Source organism: Anomaloglossus baeobatrachus, chromosome 7 (genome assembly GCF_048569485.1).
Source record: "Anomaloglossus baeobatrachus isolate aAnoBae1 chromosome 7, aAnoBae1.hap1, whole genome shotgun sequence".
In the NCBI taxonomy this organism is placed as follows: domain Eukaryota; kingdom Metazoa; phylum Chordata; class Amphibia; order Anura; family Aromobatidae; genus Anomaloglossus; species Anomaloglossus baeobatrachus.
Genome location: NC_134359.1, coordinates 18,055,576 through 18,082,996, shown reverse-complemented (window position 1 = coordinate 18,082,996; position 27,421 = coordinate 18,055,576). Strand labels below are relative to the sequence as shown.

Here is a 27,421-nt window from a genome sequence, read left to right as displayed (position 1 = left end):
CGTAGCCCTCCATGCAGAATAATGGGCCCCACGTAGCCCTCCATGCAGAATAATGGGCCCCACGTAGCCCTCCGTATAGAATTGGTTTGTGGGCCAAATAAAATCAGCCTGCGGGCCAGAGTTTGAGATATGGTGTCTTAGCTCCTCGCACGGCCGTGATGGGAAGTGTTCCTATATCTGCTTATAAGTCCATGGATTTCTTCTGTTGAGCCAGTAAACCCAGTGAAGACAAAATGGCAGGACAGGGAAGAAGGATTAGGCTATGTGCACACCTTGCCATTTTTTTGTGACTACAAAGATGCAGTGTTTTTGGCCGCAAAAAAACACACAAAAACGCACCCGCGGCAAAAAAGCATCGGTAGAAACGCATTTGTTTTGCCACGTTTCGGTGCGTTTTTGACTGCGTTTTTGATCTCTGCGTTTTTCCTATGCATTGCATGGGTGGAAAACACAGTAAAGCGCAGAAAAGAATTGACATGACCATTTTTTTTTCAGCTCAAAAATGCAGCTAAAAAAAATGTGCAGACAGCAAAAATGAAAAGTCAAAGACTTTGTTGGGGAAGCAAAGTCATGCAGTTTTGAGCCCAAAAACGCACAAAATCGCATTTAAAAATCGCACTGTGCGCACATAGCCTAAGTGTGATCTCAGCCTAATGGAGAAAGTGCAGCCTTGTTCCCATAGCAACCAGTCATAGCCCAATGCAAAATGATTCCAGGGCGGCTAAAAATACAGATTTGACTCTTTAATTGTGGCCTGCTGTGATGCCCTTGCCACCTCCTATGATGGTAAATGCACATAATCTAGTCAGGCTTGTATGTGCGCACTAGGCCTCAGTATCATCGTCTCCATAGTGATGAATCATCCGGCTTCTATTGTGGAGTGATGCATCACTATGGTTATAATGTCGCTGAGGTGACGTCCATGTTGTAGATATCGGCCTTTTGCAGAATCGCTCCGCACTCGGACATTGTGGGAACAGGAATTGTTTATTTGGGACATAAAGCAAATAAGTGATTCCCAAATGACAGAAGTAGTGAAAAGTAACCGATCGTCTTCACCCTCCCGGGGTCCAGTGCCAGATCTCTGCACTGCTTCTGTGACAGTGATTGGCTGGTGATGTGCGCTGTCAATATTACGTCACCGCTGCAGCCAATCCCTGAGAAAGAAGCAGTGGCAGAGAGCTGGCCTGGGAAGGGGCAGTACTGTCTATCATTTGTGGACAAGTTTTTTTTATTTTTATTTTAATAGTGAAAAAATTATAACTACATGATGACAGAGATGGAGGATTGAAGGATGAAACAAAACCAGAGGCCCTAGAGGACAGTGTAGAGGAAACACACACACACACACACACACACACACACACACACACACACACACACACACACACCCCGTATACGGTCAGACCAAGCCAGTCCCTCCACAGCATAACCCTGTAGCTGTTGTAAAAGGCTCCCTCCATTGGGCCAATCTCTTCATCAGGCCAGAACCGCTCTCTGCAGTCGTGTCCTCAGTTGGGCAGTGCAAGAAGTCTAGAAATCCTTGTACTTGAAGATCCTTCAAATTTGGGACTTCACCTCAATCTTCTTGGTTCTTGGGTTGCCATCTGCTCCAGTGTCCGATGTTCGTTTTTTTTTTTTGTCCTTTGGAGCCTTTATCTAGTTATTGTTTGTTTTGGGGGGGTTTTCTGAGACCTGAGATGTGCAGTATCTCCCAATGAGAGACATGGTTTACTTTTGCTTTCTCTTATTGAGGGACGTGTAGGGGGTTTACCTTTTTATATGAAGGATGTACAGGGGGTTTACCTTTTTTATGAGGGATGTACAGGGGGTTTACCTTTTTATATGAGGGATGTACATGGGGTTTACCTTTTTTATGAGGGACGTACAGGGTGTTTACTTTTTTATATGAGGGACCTACAGGGTGTTTACCTTTTATATGAGAGACGTACAAGGTGTTTACCTTTTTATATTAGAGACGTACAAGGTGTTTACCTTTTTATATGAGGGACCTACAGGGTGTTTACCTTTTATATGAGAAACTTTCTGGGGTTTTACCTTATGTGAAAAATGTACCTTTTTGTTTTCTGTTGTTGAGCTCCTTGGTTCTGTATCTGTTCTGTTGTATTTGCTCACTTGTAGCTTTTGGCCTTGTGCTGCTTTTGCCTTTTGTTCGCTCTTCTGATCACTGTCCGGTTTTTTTGTTCTTACTTTCAGGGACATTATCACTTTGTCTTCTTGGGCCTCAATGAAACTAGAAACTGTTTTGAGGTTTTAGGATTCTGTATCTTTATTATTGTCACTGTAGCAATCTGTTGGGATATATTTGATTTTTACATTCTGGGTCCGATACTTTCGTTCAGCCACCGCTCAGTTGTGGATGGGACTTTCTGTAGTTGCTGTAGCCCATTTTAGTTTAGGTAGTATAACATTTGTCACACTAATTTTCCTCCATTGTCAGTGTAGAGGATGAGGGGCTTCTGCGGACATTTGTCACTTATCTTAGTTACTTAGTCTTTTAGTAGAGATGTTTACAGGAATCTGGATCAGCAGTTACATCAGTAGCCCGTGACCACTGGATGGGAGCCCATTAAACCCCATCGTACCTTCTGGAATCTGCAGATCCTCTTCGGGTTTGTAGGTCCGGCACAAGCTCACAGGACATCGTGGCTGGTCAGGTAATCGGAGCAGGCCCCGGGAATGGGGTTGGTACGAGGTTTGCAGAACTCCCGTCCGGTGGCCACAGAATAATAACATGGCCACTGCAATCAAATCACTGACCTCCATATTTTATTTTATCCAAATTTTCACTTTTATTTTTCATTACACAAGTGACTGTATCCTGAATAGTCATCGTCCGGTCACTATATACTCGCTGCCCCCTGGGTCAAGCTGGCTCATTCCAGGGTAACTTACGTTACATTCAGAAGCCAAAAACGGAGTTAATAATGGCTACAGACTGTTCTCTGAAAGCAGGCACAAAAAAATGAGTGAATGTATATTATATATTGAACTATTCTCAATAGATTTCAACACAGTTTAATTTTTCAACAATACAAATTAAATATAAAATACAATGTTATTACTTGGTAACTTACTTGGTAACTTACGTTACACAAAAAAGAAATGTAATAACATTGTATTTTGTATTTAATTTCTATTGTTGACAAATCAAACTGTGTTGAAATCTATTGAGACTAGTGCAATGTACAATATGCATTCACTTATTTTTGTGCCTGCCTTCAGAGAACAGTCTGTAGCCATTATTGACTCAGTTTTTGGCTTGTGAATGTAACGTAAGTTACCATGGAATGACCCAGCTGCTGTATACTCCTACAGTCTATACACTCCTACAGTCTATACACAAGCCTGCACACGTGATAACAAGCCTCGGTGCCGGGTTGGGGGGGTTCGGCTGTAAATATGTGGTAATGGGAGCTTCGGCAGCAGTTATGTGATGTCTGTGGTCAGGAATTTTATGGGATCAAATACACTCGCACAATCTTCTTTTGAGTTTCCACTTACTAAACCGGCTCAGAAAAACGGCGGTCAGACAATAACATTACACAACCATGGTGAGGAGCGGTATTGCCTAAATAGTGAACTCTGGTAATGGCGTCCATATTGTGCCCCTCCCCCAATCCAGGTATAATGCTGATCTCATCGTGACTGGGCGCAAAAAAAAAATCATCCTGGAGCTCTCTGCATTCCTTTATCACTCAGAGAGAAAAAGAAGACAAAAAGTAGTAAAAAGTTTCCCTGCAGGGTCACAACCTGTATGATCACCGGCACAGTTCACATCATAGAGGACACGTCTATTGTCAGGGGGTTTTGCTACCAGCCCGAACATCGTCCGCTCCAGCATGGCTGCTCCAATCGTCTCTACTGGAGCCTGTTAAGGTTGCCATATGCAATAGGTTTCGCCGTCTTGGCTTCGTCTGGGCATTCCTATGGAACGACAACTACAATGCTCATATATCATGCAGTATATTTTTTCTTTAGAATGGGAGTAAATGGGTGACTTGGCTACCGTATACAATATCTCCTACTATAGGAGGTATATAGGGCAGTACGTCCAACATATTCTGTACACCCGACACAAGGCTCAGACCTGATGTAGAACTATGTACAGCCTCTGTATATAGGCAGGAAGACTTTCCCTTATTGACAGCAAGCAGAGGTCTTGAAATCATTGCGGAAATAATACACAATGTATTTTGGAAAGTTACAGAACTTTTTTTGTGCAGTGAATAAACTTTCTTTAATGTAAAAGCAGAACTTCACTCCTTTTAACATTAATAACGGTAATATTTGTATTTTTTAGGCATTTGGCTCCTATTGAAGAATGGCAGCGTTAGGAAGTTACTGTGAGCACAATGGCAGCGTGTCCCAGGCCTGGCTGGACCATGGACTGTCTCCTTGCTTTTACTTCACCTTGGTCCCATCCGTTCTTCTCAGCTTCTCTTTTCTTCTGGGGACCTTACAGTCGGTCTTTTATGTCAAGCATAGCCGGACAATGGAGCCCAAGTATGTCCCCAAGTCCCGGCTGTACCGCCTGCAGCTGGCCCTGACCATTGTGCTGATATGCCAGGCCCTGGGAGGTCTGATCTGGCAGGCGGCGGGCACCGAGCTCCTGTATGGGTACATGATTGTGCACGGCTGTCTGTCCGCGGGGGCTTGGGGCTTCAGCATCTGGCTGCTTCATTTGGAGCGGACACGGGCCCTAGAGCGAGAGCGGACCAGGGGCCACGGAGTGGTGCTCCTTCTGTTTTGGGCACTGGCCTTTGCTGCAGAGAACTTGGCATTTATATCATGGATGAGTCCGCACTGGTGGTGGACATCGATGGACGATGTGCCCCAGAAGGTGAGTCCTGCAATTTCTATATGTTCTATATAGATACAAATCTATAATCGTTCTCTACCTCTGAGCTTGGTCCACGGCTGCAAACAGAGCATTGTAATGCCACAATTTTAGCAGTAATTATAGCACTACAGTCCCGGTCCGTGGGAATACACTGAAGGGGTTAAGCAGTACTGAGATATTGATGACCTATCTCCAGGATTACGCACCACCTCCACCATCACTCGCCACCTTCGTCACGGGCCCGCCACCTTCGTCACGGGCCCGCCACCTTCGTCACGGGCCCGCCACCTTCGTCACGGGCCCGCCACCTTCGTCACGGGCCCGCCACCTTCGTCACGGGCCCGCCACCTTCGTCACGGGCCCGCCACCTTCGTCACGGGCCCGCCACCTTCGTCACGGGCCCGCCACCTTCGTAACGGGCCCGCCACCTTCGTCTCGGGCCCGCCACCTTCGTCACGGGCCCGCCACCTTCGTCACGGGCCCGCCACCTTCGTCACGGGCCCGCCACCTTCGTCACGGGCCCGCCACCTTCGTCACGGGCCCGCCACCTTCGTCACGGGCCCGCCACCTTCGTCACGGGCCCGCCACCTTCGTCACGGGCCCGCCACCTTGTCTGCTCAACTGAGCCTTGCAGCTCCAAGAATTTTAACGTGTACGAAGCTGGAACACCACAGCTCCACACACTGAGGAGTGGCCATTCCAGGGTACTGCAGCTTGGATCACATTTACAGGATGAACTGATATTATCTTTATTTACAGGTGCAGTTTGGCCTATGGACTCTACGATACCTCTGCACGTTATTCCTATTCATGCTGGGTTTTATGGCCCCTGGGCGGCCGCGCAAGCCATATGTTATCCTTATCAATGAAGATGAAAGAGATATCGAAAACACCCAGGTGAGAAAGGAAGATAAAAGTAAGAGAGATTAAAATCATCAAATGTTATTTCATGACAAAATAACTACTATAATACTGCCCTATATACATGAATATAACTACTATAATCGTGCCTCCTATGTACAAGAATATAACTACTATTATACTGCCCCTATGTACAAGAATATAACTACTATAATACTGCCTCCTATGTACAAGAATATAACTACTATAATACTGCCTCCTATGTACAAGAATATAACTACTATAATACTGCTCCTATGTACAAGAATATACCTACTATAATACTGCCCCTATGTACAAGAATATAACTGCTATAATACTGCCCCTATATACAAGAATATACCTACTATAATACTACCCCCTATATACAAGAATATAACTACTATAATACTGCCCCTATGTACAAGAATATAACTACTATAATACTGCCCCTATGTACAAGAATATAACTGCTATAATACTGCCCCTATATACAAGAATATACCTACTATAATACTACCCCCTATATACAAGAATATAATTGCTATAATACTACCCCTATGTACAAGATTATAACTACTATAATACTGCCCCTATGTACAAGAATATAATTACTATAATACTCCCCCCTATGTACAAGAATATAACTACTATAATACTGCCTCTATGTACAAGAATATAATTACTATAATACTCCCCCTATGTACAAGAATATAACTACTATAATACTGCCCCCTATATACAAGAATATAACTACTATAATACTGCCCCTATGTACAAGAATATAACTACTATAATACTACCCCCTATATACAAGAATATAACTACTATTATACTGCCCCTATATACAAGAATATAGCTACTATAATACTGCCCCCTATGTACAAGAATATAACTACTATAATACTACCCCCTATATACAAGAATATAACTACTATAATACTGCCCCTATGTATAAGAATATAACTACTGTAATACTACCCCCTATATACAAGAATATAACTACTATAATACTGCCCCCTATGTACAAGAATATAACTACTATAATACTGCCCCCTATGTACAAGAATATAACTACTATAATACTGCCCCCTATGTACAAGAATATAACTACTATAATACTGCCCCCTATGTACAAGAATATAACTACTATAATACTACCCCCTATGTACAAGAATATAACTACTATAATACTGCCCCTATGTACAAGAATATAACTACTATAATACTGCCCCTATGTACAAGAATATAACTACTATAATACTGCCCCTATGTACAAGAATATAACTACTATAATACTACCCCCTATGTACAAGAATATAACTACTATAATACTGCCCCCTATGTACAAGAATATAACTACTATAATACTACCCCCTATGTACAAGAATATAACTACTATAATACTGCCCCTATGTACAAGAATATAACTACTATAATACTACCCCCTATATACAAGAATATAACTATTATAATACTGCCCCTATGTACAAGAATATAACTACTATAATACAGCCTCTTATCTACAAGAATATAACTACTATAATACTGCCCCTATGTACAAGAATATAACTACTATAATACAGCCTCTTATCTACAAGAATATAACTACTATAATACTGCCCCTATGTACAAGAATATAACTACTATAATACTGCCCCTATGTACAAGAATATAACTACTATAATACTGCCCCTATGTACAAGAATATAACTACTATAATACTGCCCTATATACATGAATGCTGCACATTCCCTATAAACAGTTTGTTCTCTATGACCCATGAGGACCTGTAGCGGCTCTCGGGAGGGGGGGTGATGCAGCCTCACAGACCTCTCTGTAGCCTCATGCTTTGCAGATGAGATTATGGTGCTTTGTTGTCGGCACTACATGCCGGGTAGAGCAGGATTAGTAGCGCTGATGTTACAGTTTTCAGCTGGACATCTTGCATCATGGTGAGTGGCGGTGTTTTTAAGGAGTTGCTTTCCAGTGGCTTCATTAGCGGAAAGGTTTCTTTTCTATGTAGCAGAGTTGTTGGTGCGATACTGTGTAAATTTACTGCTTTATCTTGATTTGGCATCCGGACTTACATTACAAACTCCCCTCTGCTACATGTGACCGCTCTCTGCTGATCTTTGTCTCTTGGCGCAGTAAAGCTAGGTCAAGTTTTGATTTAGTTATAATCAACTAATCTGAGCAAGCAGGGCTGCAGTGTAAAGCATGGCGGGAGGGACATGGCAATAGCCTCTGATGAGACTGGAGGTGGATTTTCAGGTTACCTTAGGCTCTAATTGACACTGGATAATAGTAGATGTCACTATTTTAGTGGCTCTGCATGAGGCAGTGAATTTTGTCAGGTGTGGAATGGCTTGTCATCACAGATGGGTCATCTTCACAACTGCTTGAAATCCACAACTTGAAGACGCTACGTGGTGCATACTGGGAGTTGTAGTTCTACAGCAGCTGCAGGAATTGCAGCAGGTTGCAAACCACAGTCATTATTTATTGGCTCTGTAATCTAAGAAAAAGACTGATGGCACATCATTTCTAATGTGAACAAAAGCAAACACTGAACATGAAACATGGTAACAAAGAAGAGACAGTTGCTCTCTGTAGAGCTAAGATATGTGGAATAATGAATAGGGGAATATAGACATGTATTACTGCTATGAAAAACATGTAAAAATTGCGATACTTAGCACACAATAATGGCCCGTTTTATGTGAGCCCAACAGCCAGCGGCAAGGCGACTTATTTTTGTTGGGTCCCTATCAAACTAATCAGAAGGCATGACATTGTAATCTAAGAAAAAGCCTTGTGATTGAGCCTTAGGCGATTTTTATTCTCCATTTGCAGGTTCCTGTGTCCGCCCATAAATTGTAGGTTTTTTAACCCAAAGAGAGGCATTAGTTTGATATGGCCCCAACAGAAAGAGGTCACCTTGCCGCTGGCTGTTGGGCTAACATACAATTGGCCATTTTTGTGCGCTAAGTAGCTTAATTTTTGCATGTTTTCCATAGCAGTAATTAAAGTCTATATTCCCATATTCATTGTTCGACATATCTTAGCACTGCAGAGTACCACTGTCTCCTTTTTGTTATTATTTAATGGCTCATTTGCTATCATTCTCTTTTATCAGCCGCTCTTGAGAAACCCTAATGAATCCACGTGGCAGGGCTTCTGGAAGAAGGTCCGTCTTCTCGTACAGTACATGTGGCCTCGAGGGAACGTTCTGCTGCAACTCCTGGTTCTCCTCTGCATGGGACTGATGGGTACAGAACGCGCCATCAATGTGTTTGTTCCGATCTACTATAAGAACATAGGTGAGCTGCGGGCGATGCTCTGATGTCTGATGGCTTCTTTCAGGACTCATTTCTTACATCCAGACACTGAAGACCCCTCCCGTCTGTCCCCGGCCGGCGTCTGCTGGGCTCTGCTACACTGTAACGAGCTCTCACATCTTCAGCAGCGGGTTTCAGCCTTGCTATGTGCAAACTATTTTCATTTTCTGACAGTAAGCAGTGAAAAATGACTTGCGCTGTAAAATCCCACGGCGCATGTATTTTAATAAAGTCCGGCGTAAATTTGCACTTTCTTCCTCTCTTAGAAAAAGAGCAGTGAGTGGCGCAAAAAGTTGCAAATAATTGCACGTACGTGGTGTGGCCACAATGCACCAATTTGGGGCCAGAAAACTGGTATAAGGGGAACGATAAATGACTAGCTGTAAGTGTTAATGTCCTGTCTCTTGTCGCAGTGGACCAGCTGACGGAGGGCGCGGCGTGGCAAGCACTGGCCTTCACCGTCTGCATTTATGTCCTGCTCAAGCTGCTTCAAGGAGGAGGAGCAGGTAATGTGCGGAATCCGATAGTGATACATTGTAACAACTTACCATCCTCGGACACAGCCAATCACAGTGTGGATCACCCCCCCTCCTGTGTCTCACCATAGGCTGTAAGGGGGGCTGCGCTCAGGTGACAGTCTGAACTGAACACCAACACTACAGATTTTGTCTATAGCACATTTGAAATCATTCAGACCCTTAATCAGACCTTAAAATTAATCAAATCCCTGTATTGACCGGTCTCCAAACCAAACCTTCTCCTTTCCAAGCCGTCCTGAATGTGGCAGCCAGGGTCATATTTTTGTCCAGCCGCTTCACTGATGCCTCCACCTTGTGCCAGTCGTTACACTGGTTGCCCATCAGCTACCAAATACAGTACAATCACCCACAAAGCTCTTCACAGCTCTTCACCACCATCTTGTTTCTCTTTATCACCTGAGCTCTCCATTCTGTAACTGATCTCCACCTCAAATCCTCAGTAATCCAAACATTGTATTTCCGGTTCCAAAACTTCTCTCGTGCTGCACCAATGTTCTGGAATGCACTACCGAAAACGGTCCATCTAATATCTAGCCCTCTTGTCTTCAAGCGTTCTCTAAAAGCACATTTCTGAAGACCAGCTTATCACCTCAACTCACTAACCTAAGTCTCCCCTGTCCCCTCCTTATAAATGTTAATCTGCTCCCTCCTATTCATCTTTTTCCGCATCCTCTGTGCACACGATAACTGCACCTGCCATTCTGGCTGATGACCGGATCCTGCAGATTTACATGAAATCCCCTATTAATCACAATGATGGCTGGACCATACACAAGAATTTTCTACGTATTGTTTCCCCCCTTTTTCCTGTTAGATGGTAAGCTTTTGAGCAAGACCCTCGCTCCTCCTGGAACTGTTTGAACAATTTGTTACTTTTTGTTTTTATTGTTTCTACATGTCCTGGTTTAATTGAATATGTTTTGTCGCTATATAAATAAAAAATATTATTATTCAATCCCAGATGAGACCTCTAAAAAGAATTGAACCCCAGATTAACCCCTAAAATAATTCACACTCCAGACCAGGCCCCTAAAACTAATCAGATCCCAAATAAGACCCCTAAAATTAATAAGACTCCTTATCAGACACCTAAAATAAATTGTCATTCAAATATTCAGATCTCTAAAAATAACTTTGGGTGCCAGACCCCTAAATGTGATCAGATCCTTAAAATAAATTCGACCCTAGATCAGACCACTAATTTTAGGGGACTGGTGTCTAAATTATTTTTAATTGGTCTCCAGACCAGACCCCTAAAAATAATTTTAACCTTAGAATAGACCCTTGAAAATAATTTAGATTTAAGATTTGGTCCCTAATCTTCACCAAACCCCATAACTGACCCTAAAATGAATCAGATCAGAGTTTGGATCTTAGGCCGGACCTTAGGCCTTTTGAGGACGGGGTTATCCTTTGTTCCGACGACAAAATTCGATGCTTTTAATTGGATCAAAGACCTCAATCTCTTCATTAGAAAACTAAAATGGAGGAAGTACTTTACATCAGTGGAGAAAAAGAGGTGTCTTGAACTTGGTGTCTCACATGACATACTGGAAGACATGGATATATTGATTGAGTTAGAAAACGAAGGACTGAGAACTCAGGGTGAAGGCCCCTTTACGAACCTTAGGAATGCAAGCAAAAAGGCCCCCCCTCTAGGTGACTATGCTGCTATTGATATTTTTTGCAAGGTAGTTACAGAAGAGATTAAGAGAATTGATCCTAAAAAAAACGCATCGATACCCAACTTGACGTCTGATGAAAGGGAGGCATTACGTAATCTCGAGTCCAACAAATCGGTGGTAATAAAACCCTCCGATAAAGGAGGAAACGTAGTTATCTTGGACCACGATGCGTATGTTGGTATGTGCGAGGCATTAATTAAGGATCGAACAAGTTATGAACAACTTAGGGAGAACCCCACCCCAGTATATCAAACGGAATTGAGAGGACTTCTTTTGAAGGCCAAGGAGGAGAAGCTGATTTCATCAGTTGAATTTGATTTTCTATACCCGAAGTTCCCTAAATTGGCGACCTTCTATGCCTTGCCTAAGGTCCACAAGGGTACTAGTCCCATAAAAGGTAGGCCGATCGTCTCAGGTGTTGACTCACTTACTCAAAACTGTAGTACGTATGTAGATCGTATTTTAAGACCATTTGTGACATCACTTCCTTCATACATACGGGACACGCTAGACCTTTTGACTAAACTTGATGGGATAGTTCTGGAGAAGGACATGATTCTTACGTCTATTGATGTAGAATCCTTATACACCAGCATCCCCCATCAAGCTGGACTAAGAGCTATTGAATACTTCCTGCAAATGAGAGGTAATCAGTTTAGAGCACATAATGGATTTATTGTTGAACTTATGAATTTCATCCTCACGCGTAACGTATTTCTCTTTAACTCAAAATTCTACCACCAACTCAGGGGCACAGCGATGAGGAGCCCCTGTGCTCCCACATACGCTAATTTGCTCCTGGGTTGGTGGGAGGATACTGTGGTGTTTGGGGATGAGGAAGCCAATTGGCACCCCCAGATTTTCTTCTGGGGTAGGTACATTGACGATGTGCTGCTCATTTGGTCAGGTAGTGTTCAATCCTTTGAGGCATTTGTGGGTGAGTTAAACAATAACAACTTGGGACTTCGTTTCACTTATGAAATTGGAGTGGATAAAATATCCTTTCTTGATATTTTTATCAAGAAGGGTGATGATGGTCTTCTGGAGACGACGTTATATAGAAAACCGAGTTCAACAAATAGCTTTCTCAGATGGGAAAGCTATCATCCCTTTAATTTAAAGAAAGGAATCCCGAAGGGACAATTTATGCGTGTTCGCAGAAATTGTTCAAATGATCAAGAGTTTGAACGACAAGCGTCCCAATTGTCCAAAAGATTCTGTGACCGGGGTTACCCGAAAAAAATTATAAACAATGCCTTCAGTCAAGCAGCTCGTACGGATAGATTGAGCCTTCTACATAACACCAAGAAGAAGGAAGAAACGACTAGGACTAGACTTATAGCTACGTTCGACGATCAGAACCACCAAGTCATGAGAATTCTGCGGAATCATTGGAGTATATTACAACAGGATAGGGACCTGGAGGAAACCATCTTCCCTTATCCTGCAGTGACGTTTAGAAGAGGATGTAACGTCAAGGATATGGTTGTTAAAAGTCACTTCTCTCCTCCCGTGAAGTCGGGTTCAACTTGGCTAGAACATAGGGAGCATGGTACTTTTAAATGTAGGTCGTGTAAATTCTGTATTTACATTGATCCTTCCAAGGAATTCCGGAGTGCGCAGACTGGTAGGGTCTATAGAAACAGATCGTTTGCAAATTGTAGGACCCAAGGGGTAATTTATCTCTTTACGTGCACCTGTCCGAAAAATTACGTTGGAAAAACCAAGAGACAACTACGTGTTCGGATAGGGGAGCACCTTGGGGACATCCGTAATAAGAGAGATACCCCAATTGCAAGACACGTTAACTCGGAGCATGGAGGTCTTGTTGATGATGTTAGGTTTAAATGTATTGAAACTGTCCCTGAACCTGTACGTAAGGGTGACTGGGACAGAATTCTATTACAAAGGGAGGCCAGATGGATTTTCTGGATGGAGTCCGCGTTCCCAGATGGCCTGAATGAGCAAATTAGCTACACTAGCTTTTTATAATAGGATAAATTGAGATCTGGCCATTTTTCTATATCATCATGGTCCGTAGTGGACGGTGAATTTTTACTGTATCCCAACATTATTTGGTTGGGTTGTCATTTCTTCACTATATATATATGTAATTGAACAGTGTAGGAGCATTAGTAAGTAATTTTTCTAGTGACGTTTTTTTGAATAAGCTTGATTCTCTATAATTGACCAATGAAACTAGTTGTTTTTCCATGCGGATATATGAATTATGTGTATATCTGTGGGAATCCATATTTTTACCTATATGACCATTTGTTTATATATACTCTAGGTCTATGATTATATACTGGGATAGGCCACCTGCGAGTGTATATGGGTTCTTCAGTGATTTAATTGAAATACCTCCCCATTTTATGTGTACTTACCCAGATCTATTTTTGCGCACATTCCTCTGCCTGGGTATATTGTATATACTATTCATATTATGTATACTCCCTGGTTAGTTTATCGCCCTTTGTATGTCAGAACCATATAGGGATATGTCCTAACAGCGCTTTTCCCCTATCCCAATGTGTCTGCGCATGTATTCTGGCGTGAGCATGTTGTTTCATTATGCTCACGCGCACGCGCAGTATATGGGAACTGTTCGTGTCGGAACTATTGGTAAGGGCGATTGAACCGTGGGGATTATTTGTCGGTTGCACTGATAGACGCGGTCAATGTGACTGTTAATCACAGTGCGCAGGCGCGAGATGGATAACGCGCTTGCGCAGTCTATAGGAACGTTTCTACGTCGGAACTACCGGTGGGGGATCGAGATGGCAGAAATTGGTGGTTGCACGGCCCAGACAGGAAACTTCCTCTCCTGTGTTTTGGCGCGACTTTTGACTATTTAAATGGGATATGGAGTGTCAGTCAGTGAGTGGACGCCCAGATGGAGTACATATCGTTACCTGGGGACTGTTTCCTTCATGATATTCAGGTATTTGGATTCTCTATGCTGTATGGTTCTGTTATTTGATGTATGGGCTCTTGTGCAAACATTATGATTTCTGCCAACACTGTTTTTTATATGATTGGCATTACAGAGGGCGCAAATGCTATCATAGGACTCTGTTTAAATCGTTGCCTTCTTGAAATCCTGGGTATGTATATATTCTATCTGGTGTGATGTACACATCATGAGTGTTTAGGTGGCATGGGAACTAAGCATTTCTTTTCACTATTATACTGGTGGGGTGCACGATCTATTGGTGCCCAATTGAGGATGGCTCTGACTGGTTTATTTGTTTTTATTGTTAAGGTTGTGTACTATATGTGACTCCAAAAGTTTTTCTGGACATATAAAAATTCTGTGGACATATAAAAAAAAAAAAAATTTTCTGGACATATGGATACTGTCTGTGGGGGCAATCTAGCCTGAACTTTATCCAGACTTTACGGTTAGCAGCGATTCTATCAGGTATCGGACTGTATTATTATTATTATTATTATTTTTTCAGTTAAAGATATACTCCACAGAGCCTATTCATTTCCTATAAGAGAGAAATGCCTCTTCTGTTTCTGATTGTCAGGTGCTTGAAGTGGTGTTGTACTACTGCTCTCTGGAGGACGTACCATATTATCTAATGGTCTTGGTATGGTTTTATAATGGTCAGTGCTGATTATCCTTACCTTTTGTGCTATATTATGGTGATCACAACATTTCTTTGGTCTGAGATGAAACAAATTCTTTGTTCTATTTTAGGTTTGAAGCTGTGTGTTTCAAGGATCCATGCTGTTATACCCCTGATGAGCCCCCTTTTTGCTGACTAGGGGGCGAAACGCGTTGGGTGAATTCTGGACAAATAACAGCTTAATTCAAATATCTCAATTATATCAAATAACAGCTTATGTCAAATTTATCAAATATATCTTTTATTACATGTCGACTTGATGACATAGTTTGGCCCATCCCTGCTAGTCTATGACAGACGATTAGTGACGGACGTAGTGTCTTTCCTTGCACGATTTATTTGTGCTTATAACTCTGTGGGCCTTCGTTTTGGTGTCACACTTTACCCACTGCTATTTAGACACACTCTATGTCCTCTTGAAAGTGAGTGGAGGGTCAGTATAGGACATCAGTCGACGAGGAACGGGGGCGTTATGACCAATTAGAACGCCGACCTCCGTATGCTAGGAAGGGTGGAGGAAGGGAAAAATTTCTCGCCTTCCTTTCTGATATCTATTTAATATAATTTTACGTTTGTATGTACTCTGTTTGTGGCATATATGTCTAATAAATATTGTGATTTTAAGGTAATAGAATTATTCGGTTTTTGTTATCTTAGGCCGGACCCCAGACAAAAAAAAAATCTGGATTTCTCTGTGTTTAAAGGTGGTCTCATTTTTTGTTTCCTCCACCTTCTTTCCTGTAGGAGCGACCGGTTTCGTCAGTAACCTCCGCACCTTCTTGTGGATCAGGGTGCAGCAGTTCACCAACCGCGAGGTGCAGATCCGCCTGTTCGCCCACCTGCACTCCCTGTCTCTGCGTTGGCATTTGGGGCGTAAAACGGGTGAGGTGCTGCGCAGCGTAGACAGAGGCACCAGCAGCATCAATAGCCTCTTGAGGTAAGGACCCCAGAGATTGGCTCTCGGGGGGGCCGCACTGCTGGAGCCCCCTATTTATAATCGCTCTATGTGTCTCTCTGCAGTTACATCGTCTTCAGCATCCTCCCCACCATCGCGGATATCATCATCGGCATCGTCTACTTCACGTCCTCCTTCAACGCCTGGTTTGGACTCATCATTTTTGTCTGTATGACATTGTACCTGAGTAAGTATTTTGAAGATATCATAGACCCCAAAATACTAAGTGGCCGGGAATCTTGGATCCCCAAATCTTATGCTTAAAGATACATTTTATTTTTAAAGCCGCATATGATGGGTAAACATAATAAAAGCAGCATACTCGCCCATTCCCCCACCGCCTCTGTCCTAGTCCATCCCCGGCCTCCACCTGCTGATTAATTCACATCACAGTGACATGTGACCGCTGCAGCCAGTCACTGTTCGCAGTGGTGATCCGCTAACTGTCCATTTTGTGACACCATCGCTGCAGCGGGCGGTAGACTGGACTGCTTTTCAAAATACTTTTCCCTCGAAGGGGAAACAAAACCCTTTAAGGGGCCAGGATTCTTGGACCCCCAACTTTGTGTTTAGTCAATTGTGCAAATTCTAACCCCACCAAAAAAATCTTAGACAATGGGGCTTGGAAGTGGAAGTTTTACTGGATAAATTTGGGAATCTTAGGGTGCATTTATACAATATAGTGATACCTGACCAATTTCTGTCCAATCAGACCAAAATTGTTGTGTGTATCTCGCAAGTTACTGATTTAAATCTGTCTTTTTGGACAGAAAATTGATCCTGTATTCTTAAAAATCTGCAACGTTTAAGTGCAAATTGTACAGCAACAGAACAATTGTCCTGCGCATGGTGTGTATCTGCGGCCGTAATCGAGCAATGGATGACTTCTGTTCAGTGACTTCTTGCTGAAATCTGAGACCAATGTGTGACGCCCCTGGACTAGTCAGGGTGTCACAGCGGACTGCACTCCTTTTTATTATAGTGCAGAACCCACCCTCCATGGTTCTGGGATCCTAACCTTTTGGTGTTGCTTCTATCAGCATTCAAATCCTAGTCACCTCACACCACACCCTGTCAGGCACACCAGTGGGCGGTCTAGCTGGAATAGGGCCATCCGCCTAGGGGTCAGGCAGACTGGTGGGAGGGACTTAGGTCAGTTCAGTGTCAGCTTTCAGTGAGAGAGGAGCTGAAGTGGCAGCTCCTGGGGAGCTTGGAGTTGAGTGGTAGCCCTCAGAGAGTGAGGAGCTAGGGGAGTTGGAGCTCCCTGGGAGACATTGACTAGGTCGCAGACGATGGTCTGGAACCGGAGGAGTCGAGACCCGGTCGCAGGGTATTAGAGAAAGGAGCCAGACTTAGTTTTGGAGAACGGTTGGCACCAGAATATCTAGTAACTGGACTGGTACCAAGCACGGCGGGGTACTGGACCCTAGATCAGGGAGTAGCTTCACGCAACCTGATAATTAACCTGTGGAGGATAGTCTCTTTATGAACTTTCCCCAAGAGCTCAGAGGTTGAAGGCACCAACACAACGAGGGGGATAGGGCTTTCCAACCCATGCAGCCCACTGTGATCCCAAGTGTCAGCCATCGAGAGCACAGCTCCTCTATTCAAATATAGGGAGTGGGACCCCGAAAGCTCCAGGCTGAGGGGTCACTCAGAAACATCTAAAATTAGTGCAAGGAGGCAAGTCAAGACCACCAGTAATATCAACGGGGGCGGATTCCCGGACGAGCCCCCCCCCCTCCTCCCCGAGAGGCAGCGGCACCCAGAGACTTGGTTTACTTATGTGTCGGAGTCTATTTGATGGTCACACCAACACCCACACAGCCTGAGTGAGTACACTGCTTCCCTGCACCCCGCATCCCTGCACCTCCACCATCCAGAGTCCCGGGGCCTGCCCTACCCGTGGAGGGAACGTCATCTGGCTGCCCCCCGCTCCATCTCCCCCTGGTACTCCCATCAGCAGCGGCGGTACTCCCATTTACCGCGAACCACGGGTGGTGTCACGAACTAATACCCTCCCCTGTAAATAGCCCCCTTCTTATTTTTGAGTGTCCGCGAGCACCCGGGTCCGGAGACCCTCGAGCCACAGGAAACCCCGGATCCGAGCAGTCCTGACTGCTGCAGGGCGGTAGAAATGTAAGATTCAAGAAGCCCCATACACGTCATATGGTCGGCCAATTTTCATCTTGAAGTCCTCAGGCATTGGGGGAGTCTCGGGACAGAAATATTAAGCGATGGGCGCTGGGAAATTTAGTCTCTGAGATCTTAGACAATGAAGAGTCCGAAAATATTAAACTCCGAAAAGCTTTGACAATGGGGACCGGGAATTTTGGAACCTAAAATCTCAGCATTGAGGGCTGATAATCGTGGACGTTGGGGGCTGGGAATTGTAACTTCTCAACGTTCTTCTTCCCGTTTTCAGCCCTGACCATCATCATCACTGAGTGGAGGACTAAGTACCGGCGGGACATGAACACCAGAGACAACGAGGCCAAATCTCGGGCCGTGGACTCCTTGCTGAATTTTGAAACGGTGACCACCCCCTCCCCCCGCCCCCCCACAGTCCACTTCCCTGCGCCCCATCCTGCCATCTCTGAGCTCTATATTACTGAATGTAATGTGACCGTGTGACCCTGACGTCTCCGTCTTCTCTGCCAGGTGAAGTACTACAACGCCGAGTCTTACGAAGTGAACAGATTCAACGATGCGATAGTGAAGTACCAGGTACGGCAGAAACATTGCTTTCATCTGGAATTAATGGGCGCCGGATTATCAGATGGTCCACACTACGTGGAAAGAGATAAACTTTAGCCGTCACTTTGTTGTTTCAGGAGCCTCGCTCTTTGTTAATTCTGCTCCGTCTCCAGCTTTAGTCCAGTTTTTCTTGCTTCGTTGTGTCCTACATAAGTGTTGTTAGATTATCAGAATTTCTGGATTATTGGAGGCACAATTTAGGACATTCGGTTATTTTTCGTCCTTGCAGGTGTCGGAGTGGAAGGTGAACGCGACGCTCGCCTTCCTCAACCAGACCCAGAACCTGATTATCGGGCTCGGGCTTTTGGCCGGGTCACTGCTCTGTGCCTACTTTGTCACCGAGAACAAGTTTAAGGTAAGTGGTGTCAGATGGAGCCACGCTCAGTGTAGTCCGCACAGGTTCACGCTTCTGACATTGCCTCTCGCACACACAGGTCGGGGATTACGTCTTGTTTGGAACCTACATCATACAGCTCTATACACCGCTGAACTGGTTCGGCACATACTACAGGTGGGTGACGTGTCCAGCTCCAGTATACATGCTGTAATATACAGTGTGTCCACCCATATCCTGTCCACCGCAATTAATTTGAGAATGGCGGCAGCTATAGGCATAGAAGTGGTGTCTAGGTATAGTAAAGTAGCCATGCGCTACGCAATGAAACCACCTATAGCGCCACCTGGTGGAAAACAACGGAGTTAGCATTTTTATCTCGAAAACAGAACGAGATAGAGGAAAAAAAGTGAATTACAAAGTTATAGGGAATCATCAATTCAATATGAATCGACACCTTGCACAGAAATGCTATGATTAGAACGTGTAAAACTCACAAGGCTGCGGACGTGAAGCGATGCCTCATGGAGACCTTCCTACAAGTCATTGGGTATGGTGGCTGTGTGGAGTGGCCTCCGCTCACCTGACCTGACCCCATTGCACTTCTTTCTGTGAGGTCACATCAAACAGCAGGTGTATGCGACCCCTCCACCAACATTGCAGGACCTACCACCACGTATCACAGATGCTTGTGCAAACGTGTCACCTACCATATTACACAGCGTGCAGCAAGATACAGTATGCCGTGCAGAGTCCAGATGTGCATTGCAGCCAGATACAGTATGCTGTGCAGAGGCCAGATGTGCATTGCAGCCAGATACAGTATGCTGTGCAGAGGCCAGATGTGCATTGCAGCCAGATACAGTATGCTGTGCAGAGGCCAGATGTGCATTGCAGCTGACGGGGGCCACTTTGAGCATGAAAGTTACATGAGCGCCATATGCGTGACCAGCATTCAGTATTTTGGGGGGTCATGTGTTTCATATCATAGCATTTCTGTATGCAAGGGGTCGATTCGTATTGAATTGATGATGCCCTACAATTTTTTAATTCACTTTTTTTCTCTGTCTCGTTCCGCTTTCAAGATAAAAATGCTAACCCTGTTGTTTTCCACCAGGTGGCGCTATAGGTGGTTTCATTGTGTAGCGCATGGATACTTTACTATACCTAGACACCACTTCTATGCCTATAGCTGCCGCCGTTCTCAAGTTACTGGCGGTGGACAGGATATGGGTGTATATCGGTCCCTCCATGTACTGACTGCCTACTGAGCTCCTGCCTATACTCAGCGAATAATCTAATCATGGAGCTGCAGTGTAAAGCATAGTGAACAGACCAATAGGCTGAGCCTCTGATGAGACATGGGGCAGACATTAGACTCCCAAGAGACATTGCAGCCAATGGAGGAAAGCCACTGATAAAATAAAGTTGTACATTTCCTATATTCCATCAGGATGATCCAGAATTCCTTCATTGACATGGAGAACATGTTTGAGCTGTTCAGCGAAGATCAAGAGGTAAGGGGTCAGCGCGGCCGGCTTCATTCCCTCGGGCGTCTCTGGTTCATCATCAGGACTCTGCTGCTTTGTGTTCAGCTCACAGAGGATTGTCCGGACTGGACGCAATTGTAGCAAACCCTCAGCGGCAAGCAGTGTTGGGTCCGGATGGATTTTCAAACTTGAGCTGAGATTTGAGAATGGTGTTGCAGAAACTCTTTGTAAAACCAGAAAACTCCTTAAACAGAACCTCCATCTTTTATCATTGTGTCGGTTTTGGGTTTTATATTGGGTTTTCCTTTAACCCAAAGCAGCTTGTCACCTAGAAATGATTCCCGCATTGCCGGATGAGGTCTCCTGGTCACTTTTCTCCTCTATTCCTCGTCTGCAGGTGAAGGATTCGGTGAACGCCCCGGCGCTGAGATTCCGCTCTGGAAAGATAGAGTTTGAGAATGTCCATTTCAGCTACACAGACGGGTACGGGGGGTCTGCGGCCCCAAATATCCTATATTTGCTCTTATTCTACAATATAATCTCTGCAATTCTTGCCGGTAATGTAGAATGGCGCCCGTATTCACCTTGCCGGTAATGGGGAATGGCTCCCGTATTGACCCTGCTGTTAATTGGGAATGGCGCCCATATTGACCCTGCCGGTAATGGAGAATGGTGCCCGTATTGACCCTGCCGGTAATGGAGAATGGCGCCCGTATTCACCTTGCAGGTAATGGGGAATGGTGCCCATATTGACCCTGCCGGTAATGGGGAATGGCGCCCGTATTGACCCTGCCGGTAATGGGGAATGGTGCCCGTATTGACCCTGCCGGTAATGGGGAATGGTGCCCGTATTGACCCTGCCGGTAATGGAGAATGGCTCCCGTATTGACCCTGCTGGTAATGGGGAATGGCGCCCATATTGACCCTGCCGGTAATGGAGAATGGTGCCCGTATTGACCCTGCCGGTAATGGAGAATGGCGCCCGTATTCACCTTGCAGGTAATGGGGAATGGTGCCCATATTGACCCTGCCGGTAATGGGGAATGGCGCCCGTATTGACCCTGCCGGTAATGGGGAATGGTGCCCGTATTGACCCTGCCGGTAATGGGGAATGGTGCCTGTATTGACCCTGCCGGTAATGGAGAATGGCTCCCGTATTGACCCTGCTGGTAATGGGGAATGGCGCCCATATTGACCCTGCCGGTAATGGGGAATGGCGCCCGTATTGACCCTGCCGGTAATGGGGAATGGTGCCCGTATTGACCCTGCCGGTAATGGAGAATGGCGCCCGTATTGACCCTGCCGGTAATGGAGAATGGCGCCCGTATTGACCCTGCCGGTAATGGGGAATGGCTCCCGTATTGACCCTGCTGGTAATGGGGAATGGCGCCCGTATTGACCCTGCCGGTAATGGAGAATGGTTCCCGTATTGACCCTGCTGGTAATGGGGAATGGCGCCCGTATTGACCCTGCCGGTAATGGAGAATGGTGCCCGTATTGACCCTGCCGGTAATGGAGAATGGCGCCCGTATTGACCCTGCCGGTAATGGAGAATGGCGCCCGTATTGACCCTGCCGGTAATGGAGAATGGCGCCCGTATTGACCCTGCCGGTAATGGAGAATGGCGCCCGTATTGACCCTGCCGGTAATGGAGAATGGCGCCCGTATTGACCCTGCCGGTAATGGAGAATGGCGCCCGTATTGACCCTGCCGGTAATGGAGAATGGTGCCCGTATTGACCCTGCCGGTAATGGAGAATGGCGCCCGTATTGACCCTGCCGGTAATGGGGAATGGCTCCAGTATTGACCCTGCCGGTAATGGAGAATGGCGCCCGTATTGACCCTGCCGGTAATGGAGAAAGGCGCCCGCATTGACCCTGCCGGTAATGGAGAATGGCGTCCGTATTGACCCTGCCGGTAATGGAGAATGGCGCCCGTATTGACCCTGCCGGTAACGGAGAATGGCGCCCGTATTGACCCTGCTGGTAATGGAGATTGGCGCCCGTATTGACCCTGCCGGTAATGGAGAAAGGCGCCCGTATTGACCCTGCCGGTAATGGAGAATGGCGCCCGTATTGACACTGCCGGTAATGGAGAATGGCGCCCGTATTGACTCTGCCGGTAATGGAGAATGGCGCCCGTATTGACCCTGCCGGTAATGGAGAATGGCGCCCGTATTGACCCTGCCGGTAATGGAGAATGGCGCCCGTATTGACCCTGCCGGTAATGGAGAATGGCGCCCGTATTGACCCTGCCGGTAATGGAGAATGGCGCCCGTATTGACCCTGCCGGTAATGGAGAATGGCGCCCGTATTGACCCTGCCGGTAATGGAGAATGGCGCCCGTATTGACCCTGCCGGTAATGGAGAATGGCGCCCGTATTGACCCTGCCGGTAATGGAGAATGGCGCCCGTATTGACCCTGCCGGTAATGGAGAATGGCGCATGTATTGACCCTGCCGGTAATGGAGAATGGCGCCCGTATTGACCCTGCCGGCGCGCTGCTTTGTATCTCCACTTACGCTTTTTTTTTCGCAGGACCGTTAAGAGTCACTGGTGTTTGTACTGGACTGTAGTGGATCGGCCCCATATCTTTGCTTTCTTCTATATCACTATATCTCTTTCATCTCCATTGTTTTCTATATTGAAGGAGGGAGATTCTGCGCGACGTCTCGTTCACCGTGATGCCGGGACAGACCGTCGCACTGGTGAGAGTTACTCATTTGTTAACTTGCGTTGTTCACCCTGTATAACAATAGTCAGTACACCAATCACATCCAACAAGGTGGGACGTTCAGTATATAGTAGCAGAATCCTTCCTATCTGGCAGCATGTATAACAATAGTCAGTAAACCAATCACATCCAGCAGGATGGGACGTTCAGTATGTAGTAGCAGAATCATTGCTATCCGGTATCATTTATAACAATAGTCAGTACACCAATCACATCCAGCAGGGTGGGACGTTCAGTATGTAGTAGCAGAATCCTTGCATCTCGGCAGCATTTATAACAATAGTCAGTACACCAATCACATCCAGCAGGGTGGGATGTTCAGCATGTAGTAGCAGGATCATTGCTATCCGGTATCATTTATAACAATAGTCAGTACACCAATCACATCCAGCAGGATGGGACGTTCAGTATATAGTAGCAGGATCATTGCATCTCGGCAGCATTTATAACAATAGTCAGTACACCAATCACATCAGCAGGGTGGGACGTTCAGCATGTAGTAGCAGGATCATTGCTATCCGGTATCATTTATAACAATAGTCAGTACACCAATCACATCCAGCAGGGTGGGACGTTCAGTATGTAGTAGCAGAATCATTGCATCTCGGCAGCATTTATAACAATAGTCAGTACACCAATCACATCCAGCAGGATGGGACGTTCAGTATGTAGTAGCAGGATCATTGCTATCCGGTATCATTTATAACAATAGTCAGTACACCAATCACATCCAGCAGGGTGGGACGTTCAGTATGTAGTAGCAGGATCATTGCTATCCGGTATCATTTATAACAATAGTCAGTACACCAATCACATCCAGCAGGGTGGGACGTTCAGTATGTAGTAGCAGAATCATTGCATCTCGGCAGCATTTATAACAATAGTCAGTACACCAATCACATCCAGCAGGGTGGGACGTTCAGTATGTAGTAGCAGGATCATTGCTATCCGGTATCATTTATAACAATAGTCAGTACACCAATCACATCCAGCAGGGTGGGACGTTCAGTATGTAGTAGCAGGATCATTGCTATCCGGTATCATTTATAACAATAGTCAGTACACCAATCACATCCAGCAGGGTGGGACGTTCAGTATGTAGTAGCAGAATCATTGCTATCCGGTATCATTTATAACAATAGTCAGTACACCAATCACATCCAGCAGGGTGGGACGTTCAGTATGTAGTAGCAGAATCATTGCATCTCGGCAGCATTTATAACAATAGTCAGTACACCAATCACATCCAGCAGGGTGGGACGTTCAGTATGTAGTAGCAGGATCATTGCTATCCGGTATCATTTATAACAATAGTCAGTACACCAATCACATCCAGCAGGGTGGGACGTTCAGTATGTAGTAGCAGGATCATTGCTATCCGGTATCATTTATAACAATAGTCAGTACACCAATCACATCAGCAGGGTGGGACGTTCAGTATGTAGTAGCAGAATCATTGCATCTCGGCAGCATTCTCCTCTCTAGTTGCCTTTTGTTGAAGGTTCTCCGCTTTGTACTATTCCTACTTGTTAGCAGGTCCCATTAGCTAAAAGCCATAAGGGGGTCTCCAGCCATCAGATGTATTCGGTGACAGTCAGTGTTCAGTGTCCCTGCAGTGCCCCCACAGGCGAAATGAAGCATTACACATTCACAGCACGTATGGAGCATTGCGCCTCACCCCGTGTTGTCATCATTAGGTGGGACCGTCCGGCTCTGGAAAAAGCACGGTCATCCGGCTGCTCTTCCGTTTCTATGATGTAAGAGGCGGCAGCATCCGGATAGACGGACAAGACATCTCTACAGTAAGAGCCAAGCTTCATTAATTCTCCATATTGAGTCGGTCTATACATCCGCGCTCATGTCTGTCCATCTTCCAGGTGCAGCAGGCGTCTCTGCGCTCACATATCGGCGTGGTCCCCCAGGACACCGTGCTGTTTAATGACACAATCCGCAACAATATTCGCTACGGACGGGTCACGGCTTCCGACGAGGAGGTGGAGCAGGCGGCAATAGCGGCCGATATCCACGAGCGGATCCTTACTTTCCGCGATGGTGAGTGATCGACTGGAGCTGATGACGGCACCTTTACCTGATGGTCGTAGAAACGAGGAGGATGAGGATCTGCGAACAGTCGGGCGCCTCGTAGCCGCCAATCTTACCAACGACCTGAAATAACCCGCTCATTTATCGGGCACTCGGGGATTTTTGCTGAACGTTTATAGCCAAGATTTAGATGACATCTTTACAAAATCCTTCCCCGCCTGCAGGTTATGACACTCAAGTCGGGGAACGCGGGCTGAAGCTGAGCGGCGGAGAGAAGCAGCGAGTCGCCATCGCCCGCACCATCCTGAAGGCTCCGCAGATCGTGCTGCTGGACGAGGTGACGCGCAATGCGTTTTCTGTATTCTCGTCTCGCACTAATGTCTTTGTGAACGATTTTTCTTCCTTCGCTATCGACTCAGCAGGAACTTTTTGAAACCACTAATTCTGGATAATAACAATTTATGAAGAAATTGCTATTTATGCAGTTCCCAAACAAAAATACGGCCGCTATTTATAGCTGGACGCTGATTTTTCCTTTTTTTTTTTTTTTATTTCTTATTTTCTTTCTTCTCAGGCCACTTCAGCGCTGGACACGGAAACTGAGCGCAATATCCAGGCATCTTTAGCCAAAGTCTGTGCCAACCGGACGACTATCGTGGTCGCCCATAGGTAAGACATTGCAAGAGGCGTCACGTATGGGGCCACTCTCTGACCCTTCCCTGCACCGCACTGTGATAACACATGGCAGTAAATTAGTGGTTCCAGCTCCACGCTGTGCGGTGACGTGGCTCTGTGACATCCGCATTGGGTGTCGGCTGTAATACACAGAGGACACTCATTTGCGACAATCCTGACTGTTTAACCCCCTCAGATGCTGATTTTGCCACCTTAAGTGATTTTGCACAAGGATCGGGGCTCAGTCTATCCCCCATTGGCCTTGTGGGTTGACACAAATTTGTAAGACCGCAAGACATAAGACCGCGGTGCAGGAGGGGTGAATTATATCATAGAAGGCTTCCCCGGGCAGGATGAAGAAATCTAAAAAGTTCTAAAGAGTTTTAAATTTTTATTTTTATTTTTTTTACTCCTTTTCACAAAGTTTTTTTATTAGGAAAGAATATTAGGAGAAAAAAAATGTATAATTTGTATTTCTGAATCGGTGGAGACCTGGACCATATAGTGCACACAATATTTATCATGCAGCATGATGAACAACATTAATTAACAAAAAAAAACACATACATTCGCTTTTCTTTGTCGCTCCATTGGGAGACCCAGACAATTGGGTGTATAGCTTCTGCCTCCGGAGGCCACACAAAGTATTACACTCAAAAGTGTAACCCCTCCCCTCTGCCTATACACCCTCCCGTGCATCACGGGCTCCTCAGTTTTATGCTTTGTGTGGAAGGAGGCACACATCCACTCACACATCTCCATTTTAGTCAGCAGCAGCTGCTGATGGTATCGGTTGGAGGAAAAGAGGGCCCCCACGGGGCCCCCGGCATGCTCCCTTCTCACCCCACTAAGTCGGCGGTGCTGTTAAGGTTGAGGTACCCATTGCGGGTACGACGGCCGGAGCCTCATGCCGTGTTTCCTTCTCCATCCCTTAGGGCTCTGGTAGAAGTGGGATCCGAAGCGGTCATCCAAGTTCTGGGACCGTGCTCACTCCGCAGCCCCTGAGGGAATCTGCTGGACAGGAGCTTATCTATCCTCAGGGACAGGGCCCTGCATCCACGAGGTACTCTGTGTCCCTATGGGGACGGTGTATGGAGCGCCTGGTTTCCAGACGCCGCATCTGACTGCTGAATAGTGAAGACCGGGGACTACCGCGCCGACCGCGCCTGCTTGTCGGCCGCGGTATTAAATTTTGTCCCCGGCTTCATCGCGGCCTAGTGGAAAAACTCCCGCCCCCAGGCCTGTCTATCAGAGATAGGGGCGGGACAGCCGACCTGACGTCGGATGTGAGGGCCGGGGCATCCTGTATGCTCCCTCCCCTCTCACTGATCACTGTGGGGACCCCAGATTCCCGCACTTTTCCTAACGCCGCCCATGGCTTCACTCCTCCCCTGAGAGCTCCGGCAGCCATCTTTAGGACATTCTGCCGGTGGAGAATCACAGAGAACAGCTCTGCAGCTCTGGGAGACCAAGGCAGGGAATCTGGAG

The 27,421-nt window shown here is 45.8% G+C and overlaps 1 protein-coding gene across 3 annotated transcripts in view; it reads left to right on the top strand.

Annotated features, from left to right (window-relative positions):
- Nucleotides 1-27,421, top strand: part of ABCB6 (ATP binding cassette subfamily B member 6 (LAN blood group)) — a 42,745-nt gene that overhangs the window by 5,563 nt on the left and 9,761 nt on the right. For all 3 annotated transcript variants that reach the window (XM_075317095.1, XM_075317094.1, XM_075317097.1), the window contains exons 2-18: nucleotides 4,325-4,864; nucleotides 5,624-5,761; nucleotides 8,883-9,066; nucleotides 9,498-9,590; nucleotides 15,691-15,883; nucleotides 15,967-16,088; nucleotides 18,327-18,436; nucleotides 18,563-18,628; nucleotides 18,888-19,013; nucleotides 19,093-19,169; nucleotides 20,446-20,509; nucleotides 20,880-20,965; nucleotides 23,132-23,189; nucleotides 24,913-25,017; nucleotides 25,093-25,267; nucleotides 25,483-25,595; nucleotides 25,833-25,927. In XM_075317095.1, the coding sequence (XP_075173210.1) occupies nucleotides 4,346-4,864; nucleotides 5,624-5,761; nucleotides 8,883-9,066; nucleotides 9,498-9,590; nucleotides 15,691-15,883; nucleotides 15,967-16,088; nucleotides 18,327-18,436; nucleotides 18,563-18,628; nucleotides 18,888-19,013; nucleotides 19,093-19,169; nucleotides 20,446-20,509; nucleotides 20,880-20,965; nucleotides 23,132-23,189; nucleotides 24,913-25,017; nucleotides 25,093-25,267; nucleotides 25,483-25,595; nucleotides 25,833-25,927 (2,324 nt within the window). In that variant the 5' untranslated portion in view covers nucleotides 4,325-4,345. The remainder of the gene's footprint in view (nucleotides 1-4,324; nucleotides 4,865-5,623; nucleotides 5,762-8,882; nucleotides 9,067-9,497; nucleotides 9,591-15,690; nucleotides 15,884-15,966; nucleotides 16,089-18,326; nucleotides 18,437-18,562; nucleotides 18,629-18,887; nucleotides 19,014-19,092; nucleotides 19,170-20,445; nucleotides 20,510-20,879; nucleotides 20,966-23,131; nucleotides 23,190-24,912; nucleotides 25,018-25,092; nucleotides 25,268-25,482; nucleotides 25,596-25,832; nucleotides 25,928-27,421) is intronic.